The 24,148-nt window shown below is 39.6% G+C and overlaps 1 protein-coding gene and 1 long non-coding RNA gene across 7 annotated transcripts in view; one reads left to right on the top strand and one right to left on the bottom strand.

Annotated features, from left to right (window-relative positions):
- The window catches only part of MEGF10 (multiple EGF like domains 10), a 536,959-nt gene that overhangs the window by 427,535 nt on the left and 85,276 nt on the right, over positions 1-24,148 (top strand). For all 6 annotated transcript variants that reach the window (XM_081504090.1, XM_081504085.1, XM_081504088.1 and 3 more), the window contains one exon: positions 23,123-23,215. In XM_081504090.1, the coding sequence (XP_081360216.1) occupies positions 23,123-23,215 (93 nt within the window). The remainder of the gene's footprint in view (positions 1-23,122; positions 23,216-24,148) is intronic.
- Positions 500-5,172, bottom strand: LOC145511239 (uncharacterized). The gene is made up of 3 exons (XR_014057685.1): positions 2,181-5,172; positions 1,367-1,635; positions 500-739 (listed from the first exon to the last, which is right to left on the bottom strand). It is a non-coding gene; the product is annotated as an uncharacterized LOC145511239 (long non-coding RNA).

The following is a 24,148-nucleotide window of genomic DNA, read 5'->3' as shown; positions in this document are numbered from 1 at the left end:
TGTTTCTTGACATAGAAAAAGAATTTATGGTTACTAAAGGGGAAAGGGAAAGTGGAGGGATAAATTAGGAGTATGGGATTAAGAGATACACAGTACTATAAATAAAGTAGATAAGCAACAAGGATTTACTGTATGATACAGGGAACTATATTCAGTATCTTATGATAACCTAAATTGGAAAATAATCTGAAAAATATAACTGAATCACTGTGTTGTACACCTGAAACTAACACAATATTATAAATCAGCTCTACTTCAATAAAAAAAGCCAACAAAAATAACAAAACCTGCTTGTTCTTAAGCTAAATTCACCTGACAGATGTTTTACTCATCAGTGATTGATTTTTTTTGTATGTTTTGCCATTAAGATACATAAATGTATTTTTTTTTTTGCCTAACTTTAACCACCATGGTAATTGCAACAATTATGTATTCTTTTCATATAGTTCTTGTCTTTTATGACCACATATCCCTTGTAAATATTAGTGTCTGGTTGCATTTTGCAAATGTCATGGCTACATTTGAATTCCACATCATAACCTCTGAGGTCGTCTTGTTCATCCTCTTCCTCCTTGTCTTGGTGCTGGTCCCATGTATTCTCTGAAGTCATGAGAGTAGACGTTGTTTGGCTCTTCCTCCATAAGATCAGTAGTCTTAGACACTTCCCATCCTCCATCTTCTCAACCTTGATCCCTCAAGATTTCATATAATTCTTTCCTTTAAAATTTCGATCTTGTTCCTAAAATGAAAAGATGCATAGCACAAACTGGCTTAAATGCAGTGTTCCAAGGTTATCTGTTAACATCTATTTCCTCCTCACTTTTTGACTGCTTCACTTACATTTTCTTCCTTTCTTCTTTCTTTCCTTCCTTCCTGCCTTCCTGCCTACCTACTTATTCTAATGTTGGACACTTAAATGTTGTTCACTGTAACCACTAAACTATTTTGAATCTCTTTGTACACATGAAAGATTCATAAGACAAATTTAATAGGATTTCTTGGACAAAGAGTATGTATTTTGTATCAGAAAAGATTAGGTTTGGCTGTGAGATAAAAGTTTGTTTCTTTCTGACATGAATCCAGAGATTGGTAAACCAATAGGAAACCCAGCAATTTCTACCTTTCCGCTCCACCATCTCTAGGGTGCAGCTTTCATCTTCATATGCCATTATTGATTTCCTCACATTAATCTAGGTCCCCACTCCAGTACTCTTGCCTGGAAAATCCCATGGACGGAGGAGCCTGGTAGGCTACAGTCCATGGGGTCGCTAGGAGTCGGACACGACTGAGCGACTTCACTTTCACTTTTCACTTTTCACTTTCATGCATTGGAGAAGGAAATGGCAACCCACTCCAGTGTTCTTGCCTGGAGAATCCCAGGGTTGGTGGAGCCTAGTGAGCTGCCATCTATGGGGTCGCACAGAGTTGGACACGACTGAAGCAACTTAACAGCAGCAGCAGCAGCAGCAGCAGTGGGTAGAAGAGGCAAATGACAATGCCAGCTGTTTCCTGAGGAGAGTTCCTGGAAGTCATCCCATTCCATTTCTACTTTGGCGAGTACTTAATTACATGACCTCATTGAGCTGCACGGGCATCTTTGTTATGAGTGGTCAGGAGCCCAGTAAAAATATGTTTCTATAGGAAGGGAATAATGGAATATTAGGAGAAAGGAGAAATCTGAGTCACATTTTAAGACTTCTTGATACAAAATTCCAAATTGCTATCTAAATTGGTTCTAACAACTTGCCTGCCCACAAGGAATATATGAGGGTGCCCGCTTCCCTGTATTCTTACCAACACTAGATATGATTATTGCTTTCAGGCTTCTGCGTGACAAGAATACTTTGCTTTATTTGCATTTCCTTACTTATTAGTGTTGCTGTTCTCTTAAGAAATATATATTTGTTAGCTACTTGTATTTTGGTTTCAAGGGGGATAAAGTAGACTACCTTGTTCTTCAAACAGTTATAGAAATGCTGTTTAGAAACAATAGGTGGCAGTGGAGAGAAAAACGGGCTGATTTCCCAGCCGGTAAAGGAGCTAGTTTGAGACTGAGACTTGAATAATAAATGCCAGGAGTAAAACCAGCAGGTGCTTCGAGCTCCTTACTCTTACCACTGTCACTGGGATCCATTCTCCCCATCCTAAAGTCCACAGGTCCCTCTTTCCCAAGGCCTCACCTGTTTGTAGCTCCAGGAACGGTTTGGAGCCAGGGTGGCCGCTTGACTTCTCCCGTGGCCCCCACCATCGACACCAAGGAGAGAGCCATAATCTCTTCCCCTGTAGCAACCCCCAGCAGTCCTAGACAGCGACATGTGAGCTTGTGGGTCGGTGGAAAGGAGTTGAGACCCAGACTCATGATCACCGTGTTCTTGTACTTGAGTAGTGAATAAGGTCTTGAGGCTGGCCTAGGCATCTAATCATTATTAGCAACATTAGAACTTTCAGAAGATGTGTTGGGTTTACACATGACTGATTTCCAAACACGTCTTTGGTGTCTGACCTCTTTGCAAGTGGGAGTTGCTTGTAAATTTGGTTTCTTGAGACTAGGAAAAGCTCACAGCAATACAGCAGAATGAGAAGTTGGCAACTGTCCCTCCTTGGGAAGGACTGGCTAATCCGAAGATGAGACTAGAAATGCATTCTCCCTCCCAAGTCCTTGACTGATGGCAGAGAAAGCAGATCACTGGGAGCGGGGCTGCCTGCAGCAGGATTGTGAGTGGACAAAGGGCATGACTTGGGGCTCTTCTCCAGTGCAGCTCCTGTCCTTTGACTGTATGCCCCATCTTCTGTTGCTGGATGCTGCTGCAGACGAAAGGACTTGTTGTGATGACTGTTTCCTCTGTGGTGAACTTGACTGTTATCCTACTTTTGTTAGATGCATATATGTGTGCCAAGTTGCTTCAGTCATGTCCGACTCTTTGCAGCCCCATGGACTGTAGCCCACCAGGCTCCTCTGTCCATGGGATTCTCCAGGCAAGAATACTGTAGTAGGTTGCCATGTCCTCCTCCAGGGGATCTTTCCAACCCAAGGATTGAACCCATGTCTTTTAACATCTCCTGCATTGTCAGGTGAGTTCTTTACCATTAGCAGCACCTGGGAAGCCCTTTTATTAGATGATGGAGGTCAAATGCTCACTTCAAGTTAAAGCTGTGATGGGACTTTGCAGACTGTGTGGCTTGCAGGGGAGACACAGGAAGAGGTTTGGGGACTGAGTTGCCACCCTGTTGTCTTGTAGGCCAGCCCTGGTGGTAGAGGACCAGTTCCCATGGATATGCCCTGGCTGTCTTTGCACTCAGTAAGGGGACTTTGGAACCGTAAATAAGAAGCCTTCACTCCCACACACTGAACTGTATATGATTTCCTGGGCTTAGCAGACAGCAGTGTGACAATTGATTACCATAGCACTGAATGAATATTCACAGCTGATTTTTCACTTGGCCGGTTTTGTGAAAAAACTGAACTGGCTGGAGGCAAAGAAGGAGCTAGAACTCTGGTCTGTGTTTATATAGTAAATAATTCCTGCAAATGAGCTTGACTCTTGCTTGAATGTCATGTTTCAGTAGGCAGTGGGTTGTAAACTGAAATTTGGGGTTAAGAGCTTAAAGACATCTGCAGCTCACTTACCCTGGACTGTTTTCCTTCCAGGAGACAGATATGCCATATGGGTGGCTATTCAGGGGGCCCAGTTAGGCTATTTGCATGTAACTCAGAGACTTCTTCCTATGTCTTCTTTTATATTGGAATGTTAGGTTATATTGGACTGCGATTAACAATAAGTTTCCCTTTGGGGAGAGAGGGTAACATCTCTTAGGAGCCATTACCTGGAACATCATGTTTAGAAGGGAGTGAGAGCATCATGAGACCATGTCTGTGCTAAGAGGGAGGACAGGGTGACTCATTAATGATTTCTGTTACGGTCATTGGGTGGCCCGAGTGCCCCACATTTGCCATCCCTGTGTTAGACTCTTTCTGGCATCCTATGACATTTTGGACCTCTTAAGTCATGGAGATACCAACTGAGGTTCCTGAATTATGCACCTGGTCATAGGTTCATGTTATACCTTCTCCAATTAACTGGGAAGTTATATGTACTATTCCTGCCCTTGTCTCCAGGAAGAACGAGTTTCCTCTTTGTGAGCTGGAATATTTGACAAGCTAACTCAGGGTAGTATTGTCAGCAATTTTGTTTAAGGAATGGAAAAACATTTTCAGTGGCTACATTTTGCCCCACTGTCAGCCACTGGAGGGGAAACACAGGCTTGGGGAACTGGCTGAATGGGCAAGGTTTTTGGAAAGAACTTTCCTGTGGGTTCTTGTTTCCCTCACCTGGAGATGATGGAGTTGCTGTTGTTCAGTTGCTTGGATGTGCCAAGCTCTTTGCAACCCCGTGAACTGCAGCATGTCCGACTTGCCTGTCCTTCACTATCTCCCTGAGTTTGCTCAAACACATGTCCATTGAGTCAGTGATGCCATCCAACCATCTCATCCTCTGTCACCCCCTTCTCCTCTTGCCCTCAATCTTTCCCAGCATCAGGGTCTTTTCCAGTGAGTTGGCTCTTCATATCAGGTGGCCAGAGTTTTGGAGCTTAAGCTATAGTATCAGTCCTTCCAATAAATATTCAGGGCTGATGTTCTTTCAGATTGACTGGTTTGATCTCTTTGCTGTCCAAGGGAGATGATGGAGGTACACATTTAATTCTTTGTCCAGGCTTCATGTCATTTTGATCTGCTGCTGCTGAAAAGTTTTGGACTCAGATTTTTCTGGATAAGAAGAGCTAGAGTACAGGGCAAAAGTCTTGTTTGGGGCTGTGAAGATTCAGCCTTTGGCAGAGGACTGTTTTGGGGTGAGCGGTGCTTTTCTGGGGTATTTGGGGAACATGGTGAGGATTTAGGGGAGAAGGAGCACCTCTCTGAAGTTGAAGGCCATCAGAGCTTTCTGTTCCTGATTTGTTTGACTCTCACACTCACAGGCTTGTTTAATAATAAAGTTGTGATCTTGTCAAATATTTTCAAACAACCTTGGTGTGTAGACTCTTTTAAGCAGACTCTTTTGAGTATAGATAAAAGTGAGACAATCCTGTTAAGCTATCCAAAGAGACCCTTAACTGACAGCAAAACCAGATGGTATGTTCCTAAGTACACCTACCCGTGATGCCCTTTCTGCCACTGGCAGTGGATTTTTTCATGTTTCCATAGGGACCCTGCCTTCTGTTGCCATGGAGCCCGACTTGGTTCAGAGGAATGTACCAGTAAATACTGGGAAAGATTCTTTGTCCACATACTGCACCAGCAGAAATTCCAATTTTCCCACACATCTATTAGAACCTAACTTATGTTTTCTGATTGGGTCTTTGGTATCTGCTAGTAGTGAAGATTAGAAATCTGATAAACAATGCAGGAAACCTTTTTTGTTTTATTGCTTATAATGCATGCTGACTACTTAGGATTTTATAGATAGAAACCCTGAATTTAATAATGATAATAAAACTTCTATGTTTAGCCTCCATCTAAACAGATGGAAATCTTGTCTTCTGCCTGTTTTTTTCTTAAGAAAGTTTGACTTTAGAGTCCCATGGAGACAGGGCCAAAGGAAAACAATGGAAAGCTTTACATTATCTCTAGAAAATTAGTTTCTGCTATTTCAGTCTTTGCAGACAGGGAGAATTTTTACAGTTCCAATCATGTATGCAGTCTCCTTACGGGGATAGATAATAGCTAATATTATCTATTAGCTAGATAATAGCTCAGAACTGAGAAGCAATTTTTTTTTATTGCACTATAACTTTTTAGAGAAAGCTAATTTAAAAGTAATGGGAAAATTCCATTTTGATCTAAGTGACCAACTACAAAATATTGACATGACCAGGTGATGATGAACTTGAACTTTTTTAGTCTGGGATAGTGGCTGTCAGCACTTTAACAAATAATCCAGTGGTAAGCTTAGTACATCCCTCCAACCACATACCCAGATGCTAAAGGGAGAGATTGATACAGGCAGTGCTCTGTGGGTACTGATCTTTCCTGGTGTGTGTGCTCAGTCCCTCAGTCGTGTCCGACTCACTGTGACTCTGTGGACTGTAGCCCTCCAGGCTTCTCTGTCCATGGGATTCTCCAGGTAAGAATACTGGTGCTATTGCCCCCTCCAGGGGATCATCTTACACAAGCTTGGAAGTGTAGTTGCTCAGTTGTATCCGACTCTTTGTGACCCCATGGACTGTAGCCCACCAAGCTCCTCTGTCCATGGGATTCTCCAGGCAAGAATGCTGGAGTAGGTTGCCATTTCCTTCTCCAGGCGATTTTCCTGATCCAGGGGTAGAACCAAGGTCTCCTGCATCGCATGTGGATTCTTTCCCACTGAGGCACCAGGGAAGCCCGTGTTCTTTCCTGAAGCTACAGTAATAGCCCAAGTTCCAGATGTAGTTTTTTTCCTTGATGAGTAATTCTTAAAAAGATTGAAAGGGAACTATCTAGAGTTCCCAGAGAAGCACCGCATAGAAAAGCAGCTGTCTTAGTTAGGTCACAGAGGGCAGCATGGCGTGAAGGTGGGCCTCCCTGACCAGTTGGGCTCAATGGAGAAGCAAAGGCTGTATGGCAAGTCTACAGATAAGCCACCCAAACTGAGGTTTAAACTTTAATTTTGTTGTTTTAGTTGCTAAGTCGTGTTCGACTTTGCGATCCCATGGACCATAGCCCTCTAGGCTCCTCTGTCCCTGGGATTTCCCAGGTAAGAATACTGGAGTGGGTTGCTATTCCCTTCTCTAGGGGATCTTCCTGATCCATGGATCGAACCCACATCTCCTGCATTGGCAGGCAGATTCTTTACCACTGAGCCACCAGGGAAGCCCCAAGCTTTAAAAACAACTGAATCAGTTGATTGAACTTAGGATGTAATCAAGGGACAGAAAAAGAAATGTGCTACCTCAGATGAAACCCATTTGTTGATCCAGAGAAGAGAATAGGTGTCCAGAGACTTGGACCCCCTGGGCATTATGTGTAGTTGCATGACCCTGGGGTGAGCTATTGAGTACTCTTTTTTGCAGAATTCGCTGTTGCATTTAGCCAGTAAAATTGGAAAATGCCTTGTCCTAGATTCCCTTTCTCAAAAATTTAAATTTGACTTTTAAATTTTTGTTGGAGTAGAGGCGTGTCTCAAACTTACTTAACCATGAAATTCCCTACCCCTCCACCCCTCTTATCTATTTCTTCTAAGAACACAATGGGACTGATTGGTTCCAGAGTCTACTTATTTGGGAAACGATGCTGTAAAGCCTTTGGTTTGCTTTTATATAACCTTAGACTGGTAATTATAAATATTTAACTTTATCAGAAACTCTTTAGATGTTTATTTTCTTGTTTTCTTTAACTTTATTGAGATATTATTGACAAATAACATTGTGTAAGTTTAAGGTATACAGTGTGATGATTTGATAGATGTACATATTGCAAAATGATTACCATACGAGGGTTAGTTAACACCTTCTTCATCTAACATGATTACCATTTATTTTTTGTGGTGAGAATATTTAAAATTTACTCTCTTAACAGCTTTTAAGTATGTAGTACAATGTTGTTATCTATAATCACTCTGCTGTACATGAGCTCTCAAGAAATTATTCATCTTACATCTGAAAGTTTGTGCCCTTGGACAAACATCTCCTTATTTTTCTCATTCCCACCCCCTGGAAACCACCATTCTATTCTCTATTAGTCCATCTTTTTCAGATTCCATATATAAATGATGTCATACAGTATTTCTCTTTCTCTATCTGACTTACTTCACCTAGAATAATGCCTTCAGGGCCATCTATGTTGTCACAAGTGGCAGAATTTCCTTCTTTTTTATGAATAAGTAATAGTTCATTGAATATGTGTGTGTATGTATATATGTAGGTGTATATGTATACACACACACATATATACATACACACACATATTATATGATCTCACATTTTTTTATCCACTCATCAGCCAAAGGAAATTTGGATTATTTTCACGTCTTGGCTATTATGAATGCTCGTGCATTAAACAGGGTACTGCAGATGTCTCTTTGAGATATTGATTTTATTTCCTTTGTGTATTTACCCAGAAATAGGATTGCTGAATCATATGGAGGTTCAATTTTTGATTTTTTCAGTAGCCTATGTACTATTTTCCATAGTGACCATATTAATTTTCATTCCCACTAACAGTGCAAAAGTGTTCCATTTTCTCTATATCCTTACAGACACTTGTTATCTCATTTTTTGATTATAGCCATTCTAACAGGTTTGAGGTAAGGTGATACCTCCTTGTGGTTTTGATTTGCATTTTCCTGATAATTGTGATGACAAGCACCTTTTCATGTACCTGTTTTAGTGTATGATCCTTTTTATGTATTACTGAATTCAGTTTGCTAATATTTTGTTGGGGAATTTTGTATATTTATTCATCAGAAATATTGGCTTGTAATTTTTTTTTGAGAGAGTCTTTGGTTTTGGCAACAATGTATGATTAGATAGCATCAATGACTCAATGGACATGAATCTGAGCAAACTCCAGGAGATAGTGAAGGACAGGGAAGTCTGGCATGCTGCAGTCCATGGGGCTGCAAAGAGTCAGACGTGACTTAACAACTGAAGAACAAGTGATGGCCTCGTAGAATGAGTTTGGGAGTTTTAGCTGAGTTTGAGAAGGATAAGTATTAACTCTTTATATGTTTGGTTGTATTATCATGTGAAACTATCCAGTGCTGGACTTTGTTGAAAGATTTTTAGTTGCTGATTCAGATTCATTACTAGTATTTGGTCTGCTCTGATTATCTACTTCTTGACTCGGTCTTGGAAGTTGGTATGTTTCTAGGAATGTTTTCATTTCTTTTAGGCATCCATTGGTGGGCATTTTGTTTATTTCCATGTCTTATGTGAATTACTAGTGATATATATATAATAATAAGTAGTGAATTGGGAGTGCATGTATCCTGTTTGTATCAGAGTATTCTAAATTTGACTTATACTTGCCTTTACCAGTGTGTTATATATTTTCATATTTTTATGTTAATAATTAGCATCCCTTAATTTCAGCTCAAAGAACTCTTTTTAGCATTTTCCCCTCAAACTTAAAACTTTTTATTTTGTATTGGAGAGAAATATCATATGACATCCTTAAATGTGGAGTCTAAAAAGAAATGAAACAAATGAACTTACTAAAAAAACAGAAAGAGACTGACAGACTTAGTAAGCTTTTTAGAATTTCTTAAAGGAAGTTAGCATTTTGAGGGACAACTGCTGGATAGAGTATTCTTGCTTAGTGGGTTTTGTCTTTTGAAACTTTGAATACATCATTATCTCTAGGCTTTTAAACTTTCTACTGAGAAATCAGCCCATAGTTTTATGAGGGCCCCTTTGTAAGTTACAAGCTTATTTTCTCCTGCTGCTTTGAAGATTCTCTCTTTGTCTTAAATTTTTGACAGTTTTTAAATAATGTGATATAAAGATCTCTTTAAGTTAAATTTGTTTGGTGACTTATGAGGTTCATGTACTTAAATATCCAAATCTCTCCTACACTTAGGACGTTCTCAGCCATTATTTATTTAAATAAGTTTTCTGCTTCCTTTTCCCTCTCTTTTCTTTCATGATTTGCTGTTGATTCCCTTTATGGTACCCTATAGATAACACAGGCTTTTTAACTCTTTTTTATTCTTTTTTCCTTTGTTCTCCTCTGACAGGATGATATTAAAATGTCTGTCTTCCTTTTCACAGATTCTTTTTTCTGTTTGAGAAATTCCTTTGTTGATGCTCTCTATTGTGTTTTTCAGATCCAGAATTTGTTTGGTTCTTTTTTTTATGATTTCCGTTGCTTTATTAAGCTTATTGTTTGTGTATTTATCCTGATCTTATTGAATTGTCTTTCCATGTTTTCTTGTAGTTTATTGAGCTTCTTTTTAAAAAGCTGTTTTGAATTCTTTGTTAGGTAAATCTCAGGTCTCCATGTCTTTGATGTTGGTTACCAGAGGATTATTATGCTTCTTTGGTGATGTCATGTCTCCTTGATATTTAATGTTCCTTGAATTCTTTTGTTTCTGTTTTCACTTTTGCAGTAGCAGTCACCTCCTCAGTCTTTCCTTACTGATTTTAGTAGATAAAATGTCTTTTGTCAGCTCTGCTGCGGATTCTGAGACTTTCTGAGACCTTCTGTTGATATGCCATCATGGTTATATGGGTCATAAACATCTTTTTTATATAGTTCTTCTGTGTATTCTTGCCACCTCTTCTTAATATATTCTGCTTCTGTTAGGTCCATACCATTTCTGTCCTTTATTGTGCCCATCTTTTCACAAAATGTTCCCTTAGTATCTCTAATTTTCTTGAAGAGATCTCTAGTCTTTCCCATTCTATTGTTTTCCTCTGTTTCTTTGTATTGATTACTGATCAGTAGATGGGGAATATATAGGGAACTGATCAATAGGTGGGGAATAGATGAGGAACTGATCAATAGATGGGGAAACAATGGAAACAGTGAGAGACTTTATTTTCTTGGGCTCCAAAATCACTGCAGATGGTGATTGCAGCCATGAAATTAAAAGATGCTTACTCCTTGGAAGGAAAACTATGACCAACCTGACAGCATATTAAAAAGCAGAGACATTACTTTGCCAACAAAGGTCCATCTAGTCAAGGCTGTGGTTTTTCCAGTAGTCACGTATGGATGTGAGAGTTGAACTATAAAGAAACTGAGTGCTGAAGAATTGATGCTTTTGAACTGTGGTGTTGAAGAAGACTCTTGAGAGTCCCTTGGACTGCAAAGAGATCCAACCAGTCCATTCTAAAGGAATTCAGTCCTGAATATTCATTGGAAGGACTGATGCTGAAGCTGAAGCTCCAATACTTTGACCACCTGATGTGAAAAACTGACTCATTGGAAAAGGCCCTGACGCTGGGAAAGATTGAAGGCTGGAGGAGAAGGGGACGACAGAGGATGAGATGGTTTGATGGCATCACCAACTCGATGGACATGAGTTTGAGTAAGCTCTGGGAGCTGGTGATGGACAGGGAAGCCTGGTGTGCTGCAGTCCACGGGGTTGCAAAGGTCGGACATGACTGAGCGACTGAACTGAACTGATTGATATGCCTGCTCCGTGTTTCCTGCTTCCTCTTATGTGAGAAGTCTTAAACTTGTATGGTTTCTCTGCATTCTACAGTGCAGCAGGCTAGGGACTGACACCCTTCCTTTTGCTTTTCCAAGGGGAGAGCTAAATCTCAAGTTGAGATCTCTCCCTGGTCCACAGATTGAGGCGAGCTTTCTTCATGTGTTCAGTAGCAGTTTGCCAAAACTCATTCTCACCTCTGTTGGCAGCTTGCACAGTAAGCTGGATGAATAGTAGGGGGTGGTGTTGGTTGAGGTGCACAGAGTACTGGGAATGCCCATGGGCCAGTTAGGGGTATCCACAGGCTCATCATCCGCTTCGGCACGTGGGTGGGCTTCTTGATAGACTCTGTGACACGCATAGTTGGATCCACATTTCTTTAATGCTCTCTGAGATTCCTTTCTGCTTTTCTCCCAGCCTGCTTCCCTCCCCCTGGTCATGTAGCTCACAGCTCCATACTCTTGAACACAGTAAGAGAGAAAGGGGCCTCTTTGACAAAGTCCTGCGGAGCTGGGGAAGCTCCACCCATTCATATGCACTGGCTTTCCCCCACATGAGAAATCACAGGATGAGGACTCTCTCAACACGAGCTATGGGAGGGGTGGTTTGCATAAAGTCTAACCACTCCTCTTACCCTCTCCAGTGCGTCCAAACTGATTTTTTTTTTTTTTTTTTGCTCCAGTGATGTGCTGGAGCTTCTCCTCTGGACACCTGGTACTTCTCAAAGGCTATCCCATCCAGGTGTCATTGTCTAATACACTGTTCTCTTGGGGTTCCTAGACCGTGGCCCAGATGGACTGGGGAGTTCACAGACCTCTCAGTGTCCACAACTGAGAACAGATCTGTATGCCTATTACTTGATGCGCAGTTAGGTGAGACTGCTTCTGGGTCCCTTAGTATATGGTGTTGGATCCCATAGCCCCCACAAAGGTAAAGGGGGACACCATGATAGATGTCTTTTTCAGACATGTTGGCTGTGTCACTCTGTAATTTTCTCTAAGGACAGTGATAATATCTGTTTAAACAACTCATGAAAGAGAAGTTTTAGTTGAGTCATGACAGGATATAGCGGACACTTCCTTCCCTTCACCATTGTATAGACAATACACCTATTTACTATCTTCATCAATTGGTACAGCATTGGCTGGGCCTCACTTCCAAGTATTGAGCTATTATTAATAGAGCTATTTCATGGCAAATGGTTGTTTACCAAAAGTGAAGTTGTCAATGAGTTATCTGCTTCTGCATATGAAGCTGATTTTGATATTAAATTCAAATGGCTGTATAAATCATAGATTTGCAGTTAATACAAGAGTAAATACTAAAATTAAGAGAAAAGGGTGGATAAGTTTAAAACACAATCTGTCAAAGAGCTTTATGGCTCTTTATTCTGAACATTTTAAGACCATCACTGATGTATTTATAAAGCAGGCCAGTACTCTCTGCTGGAGGTGGCAAACTAGCAGGGTGAATGATTTGACACATAATTATGTTTTGTTTGGTCCACTTAGTATTAACATTTAAAGAACTTTTAACATGAAACCGAAGACTTTTATCTTCTACAGAAAAATCAAGAGATTAGTAACACTGGCTTGATCTTCTTATGTGGCAATAGGCAGGAGACACTACTGCCTATCAGAGCCTACCCTTTTATTTATTTATTTTTAATTAAGATATAATTGATATATTACATTAGTTTCAGGTGTACAACATAATGATTCAATATTTGTATATATTGTGAGATAATCACCACAGTAGGGCTAATTAATACTTGTCAGCACACACAGTTACAAAATGGTTTTTTCTTGTGATGAGGATTTTTATGGTCTTTTCTCTTAGCAACTTTCAGATATGCTATACAGCATTATTAACTATAGTTACCATCGTATACGTTACATTCCCATGGCTTATTTTTATTTTATAACTGGCAGTTTGTACCTTTTGACCCCCCTGGAGCTTCTGCTTTTTAAATGAGTGCATGCTCTCTGGATTTTCCAAGCCTTAACTGACCTACTTACTCTTTTCATTGATCCCCCTGGCTCCTGCAGGCATTTGAGTTTGTGTTCCCTGGTTTTTATGAGGCCTTCCAGTAGCAATGATCCTGCTGCCAGCTTTCTTTTAGATGTTTGATCCTCCCCTTTCTGAAGAACTTCTGCCACTTAATATAGATATTTGGCTTAAGGCTTCCATAGTGAAATGCAAATGTTCCTGACAAGGGAAATAACTTTAGTTGCTATAATTAGTCATTGATTCTTGGCTATGAGAACTCCATTTATTCTCAAGTTAGCATTGACAGAGAAGGAGAGCAGAAAGGACATGAGGGCACCAGAGTGCAAAAGGAAATGTCCAAGGGCCGTCACCAAGGAGGAAAGACACTAAATGGAAAAAGTGGCAACTGTGACCATCACTGCCCTCTTCACTTTCCCCGGAGCTGGCGTTTATTATGAACATGTGATTCAAACATATTGGATAGCCAGAAGCAAAGTGTCTGGAAACAAGTATCAGCACAATGAAATAGGGCAGACAGAGAAATGTCACGGGGGTGCAAAGCATGCTGTGGGAAGGAATATTTGTCACAGAATTCCATGGCTCCGTAGAAAGTGGTCAGACCAAGAGGAATGCCATTCTAAAAACAGAAGAGCCTGGTGTGGCAGTTCCCACAGAAACGCCATGCTTTCCCAGTAGATACAAGCATGACCAGACAGGAAGGAAAATAATTTATCCCAAATGAAGGTACCTTCCTTCTGGTTTCTTCTCTCAACTGTCTGCTGATGATTCTGAAATCCGTCTCAAATTGAATCAGTTTGCAGTTGTGTCATCAAATCAGTTTGTAGGCTGAGTTGTTGGGAATTTGTGCTTAGGAGAATTAGAGTTTATTCCAGCACTTGTTAACTTTTTGAAACTCGGGTCCATTAGGATCATGTTACTTATATTATTCAAATCTGATTTAGCTTAAAGAGACACAATATGGGAGTTGTGGCCAGAAGAGCTAATGCCTGTGTATGTGTGGAATTAAGCTGAAAACTTTCCATTTTTAAATAAATGAATAGGATTATGTGCTCCACCGATGGTATTACAATCCCTTTGTGGGATCCATTACAATAGTCAATTTCATTTTTTTTCCTTGTACATGTCATTTACTTTGTAGAGAAGCTTAGTGTAGAACATTGCATTGTGAGTTTGTTGTATTAACATTTTCCAAAATAAATATGTCTTGGGAGGCTCTAAAACAAATATCTTCATAAACATTTGGAGAGCCCACTCTCCAATGACCACACTTACTGAAATTGCAAAGTATGCTTATGGAGTTTAAGTGTTAACTCAGATTTTTCATTATGTCCTATTTGTATAGAGAGAGGTCTCTTTGCCCCTCTCTGGAAGTTCTTCTCACATTCTACCTTTCCTTTTTTAAGAATAGCTTTACTGAGGTAAAATTGCCATAAAATAAACTGCACATATTTAAATGTATGAGTTGATAGGTACTGACATATGTCTATAATCATGAAATCACATCAATCATGATAGTGAACTTGTTCATCAGGTATAAATATTTGCTCATGTCCCTTTGTAATTCCTCCCAGACATTCCTGCCTGCACCCCCCTCACCCCCTACTCAGGTAACCATTGGTCTACTTTCAGTCACTTCAGGTTGGTTTTATAGAGACATTGCATATAGTTGGCCACAAACAAAAATATGGAGTGGATAAAATTTATCTTAGAAATCAATTCTCTACTGTCTCTGTTTTTCTCATCTGAATCTTCTAACTCCTGACTTGCAGCCATCTAGCATACCTGCCCTAGTATCTGACCCAGTGAAGTTGCTATCATCCTTTTCTTCCTGTCTCCCCACTCCCATCAAAACTGATCAGACATTTTGGTCAACTGAGATTCAGACACCTGGAGTCACTCCTACTGCCTCTAATGCCGCTGCAAATATTGGGAAAATCATCCCATTTTCCAGGTCCCAGTTTTCTTATCTGAAAGATGTGGGAAAATGTTCAGTAAAAGTACCTTTAACTCAAAGAAATCTATGTTCCTCTGTAGAAATTCAGAATAAAAAATGAGCAAAACAAGGTTTGTCACTTTTTATTCATGACACCAAGATAGACTTCTCAGGAAAGATGGATTAGTTGGAAGGTGTGTGTTTCTCAGTTCAGTTGCTCAGTCGTGTCTGACTCTTTGCAACCCCATGGACTGCAGTACTCCAGGCTTCCCTGTCCATCACTAACTCCCAGAGCTTACTCAAACTCATGTACATTGAGTCGGAGATGCCATCAAACCATCTCATCCTCTGTCGTCCCCTTCTCCTCCAGCCTTCAATCTTGCTCAATATCAGGGTCTTTTCCAGTGAGTCAGTTCTTCGCATCAGGTAGCCAAAGTATTGGAACTTCAGCTTCAGCATCTCCTTCCAATGAATATTCAGGATTGATTTCCTTTAGGATGGACTGCTTGAATCTCTTTGCAGTCCAAGGGACTCTCAAGAGTCTTCTCCAACACCACAGCTCAAAAGCATCAATTCTTCTGCACTCAGCTTTCTTTATAGTCCAACTCTCACATCCATACTTGACTACTGAAAATACTGTATCTTTGACTAGATGGACCTTTGTCTCTGCTTTTTAATATGCTGCCTAGGTTGGTCATAGTTTTCCTTCCAAGGAGCAAGCATCTTTTAATTTCATGGCTGCAATCACCATCTGCAGTGATTTTGGAGCCCAAGAAAATAAAATCTGTCACTGTTTTCATTGTTTCCCCATCTATTTGCCATAAAGTGATGGGACTGGATGCTACGATAATAGTTTTCTGAACGTTGAGCTTTAAGCCAACTTTTTCACTCACCTCTTTCACATTCATCAAGAGGCTCTTTAGTTCTTCTTCGCTTTCTGCCATAAGGGTGGTGTCATATGCATATCTGAGGTTATTGATATTTCTCCCAGCAATGTTGATTCCAGCCTGTGCTTCATCCAGCCTGGCATTTCACATGATATACTCTGCATATAAGTTAAATAAGCAGGGTGACAATATACAGCCTTGACATACTCCTTTCCCAATTTGGAACCAGTCTGTTGTTCCATGTCCAGTTCTAACTGTTGCTTCTTGACCTGCATACAGGTTTCTCAGGAGGCTGGTCAGGTGATCTGGTATTCCCATCTCTTGAAGAATTTTCCACAATTTGCTGTGATCCACACAGTCAAAGGCTTTGGCGTAGTCAGTAAAGCAGAAGTAAATGTTCTTCTGGAACTCTCTTGCTTTTTCGATGACCCTGTGGATGTTGGCAATTTGATCTCTGGCTCCTTTGCCTTTTCTAAATCCAGCTTGAACATCTGGAAGTTCACGGTTCCCGAACTGTTGAAGCCTGACTTGGAGAATTTTGAGAATTATTTTGATAGCGTGTGAGATGAGTGCAATTGTGTGGTAGTTTGGACATTCTTTGGCGTTGCCTTTCTTTGGAATTGGAATGAAAATTGACCTTTGCCAGTCCTGTGGCCACTGCTGAGTTTTCCAAATTTGCTGGCGTATTGAGTGCAGCACTTTCACAGCATCATCTTTTAGGATTTGAAATAGTTCCACTGTAATTCCATCACCTCCACTAGCTTTGTTCGTAGTGATACTTCCTAAGGCCCACTTGACTTCACATTGCAGGATGTCTGGCTCTAGGTGAATGATCACACTATTGTGATTATCTGGGTCATGAAGATCTTTTTTGTATAGTTCTTCTGTGTATTCTTGTCACCTCTTCTTAATATCTTCTGCTTCTGTTAGGTCCATACCATTTCTGTCCTTAACTGTGCCCATCTTTGCATGAAATGTTCCCTTGGTATCTCTGATTTTCTTGAAGAGATCTCTAGTTTTCCCCATTCTGTTGTTTTCCTCTATTTACATTGTCACTGAGGAAGGCTTTCTTATCTCTCCTTGCTGTTCTTTGGAACTCTGAATTCAAATGGGTATATTTTCCCTTTTCTCCTTTGCCTTTAGCTTCTCTTCTTTTCTCAGCTATTTGTAAGGCCTCCTCAGACAACCATTTTGCCTTTTTGCATTTCTTTTTCTTTGGGATGGTCTTGATCCCTGTCTCCTGTACAATGTCACGGACCTCCATCCATAGTTCTTCAGGCACTCTGTCTATCAGATCTAATCCCTTGAATCTATTTGTCACATCCACTGTATAATCGTAAGAGATTTGATTTCGGTCATACCTGGATGGTCTAGTGGTTTTCCCTACTTTCTTCAATTTCAGTCTGAATTTGGCAATAAGGATTTCATGATCTGAGCCACAGTCAGCTCCCGGTCTTGCTTTTGCTGACTGTATAGTGCTTCTCCATCTTTGGCTGCAAAGAATTTAATCAATCTGATTTCAGTATTGGCCATCTGGTGTGTTTCTAGTGGACAGTTATTTTCAAGAGATGGATCGTGGAAGCATTTTTCAAATGAACTTAAATGTACTAATTATAATATATCCTTTAAGACACAGTAGGTACTGTGTTTAATGATGCAATTGGTTTAAAGGGGTCTCTAGTCTGTCCACTCTTACTTTCACCTTTCTGCCATTCCCTAGGTGTAAATCCAAAGGGAAATGTTTATGACAGAAGAGAAAACTATTGAATGTAGTTAGTGGCCCCCAGTATTAAAGGCAAGTATTTACAAGTGAAAGGAATGAGAGCCATGTAACTGGTAATGGGATTTAAATGGATTTAGGAACTAAGGCTGAAACAGGATCCTAATTAGAGAAGATTCCAGGGTCATCAGGTCAGTCCTCACCTGTCCATCAGGCAGACAGGCTGTCCACAGTTTTCACTTCAAAGATAGAGTGTGTTTTTCTCATCAGTGTGTCTTGCCCCCCAGTTCTTGAGGGAGAGGATGCCTTGCCTGCCCCTTGCAACTTGATGTATCCGCAGTGGTTTACCAAATGGCTCCACATATTCAGCTTACATCAGTGTCTAAAAGATTACTGAAAACTCAGAATGTGATTCTCCACCAGTTTCTTAAAGAAAGATGTGAAAAAGAATCATATTGGGTAGATTGTCTTTGTTAGCATTTTTCTGGTATTAATTGCACTTATAAAAATAAGAATAGGGGCTTCCCTGGTGGCTCAATGGTCAAGAATTTGCCTGCCAATGCAAGGGTCTCAGGTTCAATCCCTGATCTGGGAATATCTCACATACTACAGAGCAGCTAAGCCCCTGTGCCACAAATTTTGAGCCTGTGTTCCAGAGCGTGGGAGCTGCAACTACTGAGCTCACATGTCCCAACTACTGAAGCCCAAGTGCCTGAGAGCCCATGCTCTGCAATAGGAGAAGCCACCTCAGTGAGAAGCCCACATATAGCAACTAGAGAGTATTCTTTGCTCTCTGCAGCTAGAGAAAAGTCAGCAATGAAGACCCAGCACAGGCAAAAATAAATAAATAAATATTTTAAAAAGTAATACTAGAATAGGGAATAAAATGGCAGTTTCCCATGGATGAGAAAGCCATACTTAGGATGGTTCTTTTGTGCTTCTTAAAATTTAAGCTGTTAAGCATTTGCTGCAAGTGACTGCTGCTCCCTGTCTTCTTTTCCAGCTGACTTTGGAATTTTCTATATGACAAATTCATGTCTTTAACTGACCATGGTTTCTCATGTGGAGTTTGTTAGTCATGAAAGCTCAGCACCCAGAATAGCTGGCGTTTGAGGCTGAAAGAGGAAAGATGAAACTAGGGTAGGGATCTAGCTCAACCAGTTTCCTAGAGGGAGAGTCTGTGTTTGTCACCACAGATGCTATGGTCGTTTTCCTGCAACTTGGAGAATTGGTACATCAGAGAGCATAAAGTTTTCTAGCTTGCTCTCATCTCCTCCATTGTCTCTCTTGGCTCTCACTGGTCTGTGGGTTCTTGATGAGAGCTGTTGCTGGGTGTGGGGAGTCCCGAGCTGTGGGACAGGGCATGGAACAGAGATGATGCTTGTGTGTCAGTCTAATGCCATGTGGATTCTGCGCCACACAGCAGTAGAATTGTGTGTTCTTTCCTTTGAGAATCTGTACCAACAATATATTTCATTATTTAGATCATTATTTGACTTTATGCTTCAATGCCTTGAGGTGATTCCTTTGACTCTAGCTTTAATGAAGGGGGAAAAAAAATCGTTAGGAAAGCAGATTGTGCCTTCCAATTCCTAATTAACTTGCAGTCTAATTTGTTTTCTGCTATCTGCTTATGCTTTGCTTTAGACTTTAGCCAAATGTTATTTCAAGGTTTTCATTAAAAAAAACCTAGATTTTAAAATTACCGTCATAGGAGTTTTTTCATCTATTACAATTGACTGGTCTTGGTGTTCATTTCATAAAATACAAAGTTTGCATCATCAGGAACCAAACATGAGATCATTTGTATGAGTATTCAGCAATCTCAAAGCATTTTGAAGCAGATCTTCTTTGATGTTTACATGTAGAAATTCACTAAGTATCCTTTTTTGGAATCAACAAAACAAGAGTAACAAAGAACAATCAATTGGTATCCAAGCATAAGCAATTCTGATTCCTAAACTTTTGGGACCCAGGTTTAACTTACCATGCATTTTTTTTTTTTTTTTTTACCCATTTTAGTAATATATTAGAGAAAAGGTTCTAGACCGGTTTGCTTAGTCCTTCCTTTCTTTCTGGTTGATTCAGGTGGGTACAGTGCAAAATCTTTTGGTGTCACCCAGGGGTGAAGAGCTAAACTACACCTAAAACCACAGTTTGGTTTGTAGTCTGTATCGTGGCTGTTCATATCAAAGACATAGTTTGGAGGAGAGAAAGGTGTGCAGTAAAAGAAGGTGTAGATGAAGCTAAGGAATGACAAAAGTGAGAGGAAAAAGGGAGAGGAGCAAACCAAGACTTGCCCATGGAACACCCCCAAACGCCCCCTCTCCTGGCCACGTGCTCTTTGTAGATAGAAAACCCCAGGTTACTGTCACCCAATCCAGTGACCTGGGTACCCAGAGATTTTCCAAGTTTCAGATGGTGGGACTGATTTTTTGATCAAATGAAATTATATGTAGATGACTAAGATATAAAGACAAAGTTGTGTTTTATTAATATAAATTTACCTTATAAGTTAACATTTATAACACTTTCTTAGTATAAAATTAATGGGTGAGACCAAGAGTGTTTTAAATAGACATCAAAATTGAAATTTGAGAATATGAATGGTACTTCTTTTCATCAACTGCTATATACAATTTCTGTGTTTTCTTTTGAAATGCACAGTAATAGAAATCTCTGGTTTCAAATTAAAGAGAAATAGTATCTAAATTTTAAAACTTCTCAAACTGTGGAAACAGAATTTTAAGTAGATTTACTATCTTGAAGGAGGAAAAATTGAAAATTGGATGTCTGAAGACTGATCACTAACAATATGTTGCACACATAGATGTCATCAGTACATTAGCCAAGTTGGACCAAGCACTGTCAAATTTGCATGTTTATAAAGGGTGCCAGCATCCTCTGTAAGATGGGAGTGTCCTGGGTATACATGCTACCATGTAACAGTGTGATTCAGGATCCAGACCATCCCCTGCACAATTAGGGGAAATTATATATTATATTATTATAAGATACGCACACACATATGTTGCTGAGCCAAAACTGATCATCACTTTTAAGGTTTTTATCAAGAAAATTCAGACATGAAGAGATATAAGGGAAAGACATTTTAGGTGAAGAGAAAGCAAAAGCAAGAGTAGTAAGAAAAATAAATGGAAGTGAGAAGATCTGTCTGGGTGCAGTATTTGGAGCAATATCTTTGGAAAGAGAGAGAGATACTTTGAAAATCAAAGTAAGGTATCAGGACTTTATTCTGAGAATTAGTGGGGAATATTCTAAAGAAAGATATAAATTTGTTGCAAGAAAAGATCAGGTAGGTCACCTGATGAGGACACTGCAACAAAATAGAGTGATCAAAATTTCAGGAAATACAAGTTTACATCCTATTAAATGTCCTATTACATCTTCTGGGCTTTGTGTGACATTTTGTGGAACCTTACATACTCCAGTTATGGCATTGCTGTCTTGTACTTGCACACCTAAAATTTAAAGAAATAATAGTAAGGCCTTTTGAATGAACGACCCATCTGCAATATGAAACATGCATGGAAATGGCAGGAGACACTGAATCCTAAGATTGGCACATATCAACTTAACCCGGCAGCATAAGTCAGCATGTTATAGGGCCGTGTGTTCGTATGTTACAGACAGATTTTTCTTTTAATTACAGTTACATATGTAATTGTGGCTCAGTGGTAAAGAACCCATCTGCCAAAGGAGGAGACAGACACAGGTCAGTCCCTGGGTGGGGAAGACTCCCCTGGAGAAGGAAATGCAATCCATTCCAGTACCCTTGCCTGGAGAATCCCATGGACAGAGGAGCCTGATGGGCTGTAGTCCATGGGGTTGCAAAGAGCTGGACACCACTGAGTGACTGAGCACATACATACAAGCATCTCCTTGGAACTCGTGTCAAAATCTGTAGCTCATACCATCTGTAGCTGGTACCCCTCACCAAATTGCTTGGGTATTAAGGAATTATTCTGGTAATAGGACGTAACTTTTATTTCCTGAAATTTTGCTCACTCTCTTTTGTTGCCGTGTCCTCATCAGGTGACCTACCTGATGGTTTCTTGTAACGAATTTATATCTTTCTTTAGACTATTCCCCACTAATTCTCAGAATAAAGTCCTGATACCTTACTTTGATTTTCAAAATCTCTCCCTCTTTCCAAAGATATCGCTCCAAACACTGCACCCAGACAGATCTTCTCACTTCCATTTATTTTTCTTTTTTCTCTTGCTTTTGCTTTCTCTTCATCTAAAATGTCTTTCCCTTATATCTCTTCATGTCTGAATTTTCTTGATAAAAACCTTAAAAGTAATAATCGCTTTTGGCTAAGCAATATATATATATGTGTGTATATATCTGATAATAATATAATATATAATAAATATATACACAATATAGACTTACAACAGTATATAAATCACACTAAAGATATTTAATGACATAGAAAGACTTTTTTCCCATTTTCTTGAGGAAATATAAATTGAAAAATATTTTGATTATCTTTTTTTCCTTAAGAGACAGGTTTATTTTGCTTGTTGGTATTTTATGATTGGGCAGTAGCTCCATTTTATTTTTATAATAAGAAATGAGTTAATAAAACTTATCTCTCAAGCGTGGGACAGCTTATCCCATCCTTAAGTAAAATTTTGGAAGATCTTAAATCCAAACAGGTTTAACCATGTGAGTGACACTAAGGGTGAGGGTAATACTGACGTTCAACAGCGCATCTTTCTGATGTCCCTTTCTATCTATCCATTGAGCTTTGTTTTGGAAATCATCAGACTACCCATCTGCTCATGTTTGCAATGATATCCCTTATCTTCACAGGTTGGGTCACACCAATGATATTCAGTAATGAAATGGGAACTGAGATTTACTATTTCCTAAAGACTTGGATGACATTTTTCAGCAATTCTCCTCAACAGACAAAGGATATCTAGTTCTGCTGTGTCATAGTTATGAATAACACAGGCACAAAGAAATTTGACTGTTTTTTCTAGTAAAGGTATTATGTAAAGGGAATACCTTTTGGTCTCCTCTGTTGCCTTGGAGTCCTGAGATCTTGCTTTGTGGTATGTTTGTGCATCCACATATGCTTCTGCTGAAACAAAGAGTATATATATGGTAGTCATTGATAATTTTTTAAAAAGTGGATCAGGCAATTTTCCTTGAAACTTCTTTCCTAACTTAGCATGAAGTAGAATTAAATAGTAGAAATGAAGGCATTTATTTGGAGGTATCAAAATAAGAAGGGGAATTGTTTGGTTACACAGAGGACTGCAAGAGGACTGAGGAACGGAATGAAGAAAATTATCAAGCATGCGTGTTGTTTTTAAGCGATACTTGAGACTGATATGTGAAACAGCTGTGTTGTTGGGTTTTTTTTTCCTGTGCCAACTTTCCTTATTTGATTGATTTTTCTCTCTGACAGCCCACTGCGCTGATAAATGTGTCCATGGCCGCTGCATTGCTCCAAACACCTGTCAGTGTGAGCCTGGCTGGGGTGGGACCAACTGCTCCAGTGGTAAGTGTCCACCTGCTGTTGTCTGTCTCCGGATGTTTTTGCTGTATGAGCCCCTTGTCTCCATGGGTTTCCCTGTGCAGCCCAATGCAGAATGTGGTGTGGATCCCCAACCCAGCTCACAAATAGTGTTTCTTTGAAATCTCTACATATATTAGACATAGAACTGTTATGAATAGAGTATAAAGAAAGGCACTTGGAAAGGAGATCTCAGTAATCTGATTCTGATACTTCTATGAGTATGAATACATATTCTAGAGTAGGATCCAGAATTCAGATTCCTCCATTCAGTAAGGCAGTTGTGGTAACACAGCTATTGTATTCTGACATCTGTTTTTACTTGTTCTTATATCTAATATATTTTCTTGCTGATGAAAATTTACCACTTGTTGGTTTTAAAGCAGAAGCAAAGTTGATATTTTCAACGCTTAACTTGTTTATTTATCTCTGAATTCTGAGGTACAAATAATAAGTACTTTCTCAGATAACTGGGGTGAATTACGTGTAGTAAATGAAAATTCGTGACCATTTAGGTACTCATTCATAATATATAATTTGTCTCCATTGTATTAGAATTATAATTCTAAGATGATGGTGTTTTGCACGATAAACAAATTGCACTTAAAATCCTGTATTCATGATTATGAGGATTAAATGATGGAACGTCATGTAATACAGTTGCTTTTCTAAATTTCACAGTTAAAACTTAAGTTTTCTGGCTAACTCCTTGCTGCGCGTGTAATTGTGTACTCTTCCTGTTCCTTTATACTTCATTTTGCCTTGAAAAATGTGAGAAAGAGCTCAAGTGCAACTAAATTGTAATGCATGAAATGTTAACATTTAAACAAAGGGAATAATAGTTTTCAAATTACCAGGCTCTCATGACAACACAGATTTGTCCTCGTTACTACCAAAGAATTTTCTGAAACCAGTCAA

The sequence above is a fragment of the Giraffa tippelskirchi genome, chromosome 6 (genome assembly GCF_054371585.1).
Source record: "Giraffa tippelskirchi isolate mGirTip1 chromosome 6, T2T-mGirTip1v1.2.pri, whole genome shotgun sequence".
NCBI lineage: Eukaryota > Metazoa > Chordata > Mammalia > Artiodactyla > Giraffidae > Giraffa > Giraffa tippelskirchi.
The sequence above is the reverse complement of the archived record's forward strand: the minus strand, read 5'-3'. Positions and strand labels throughout refer to the sequence as shown.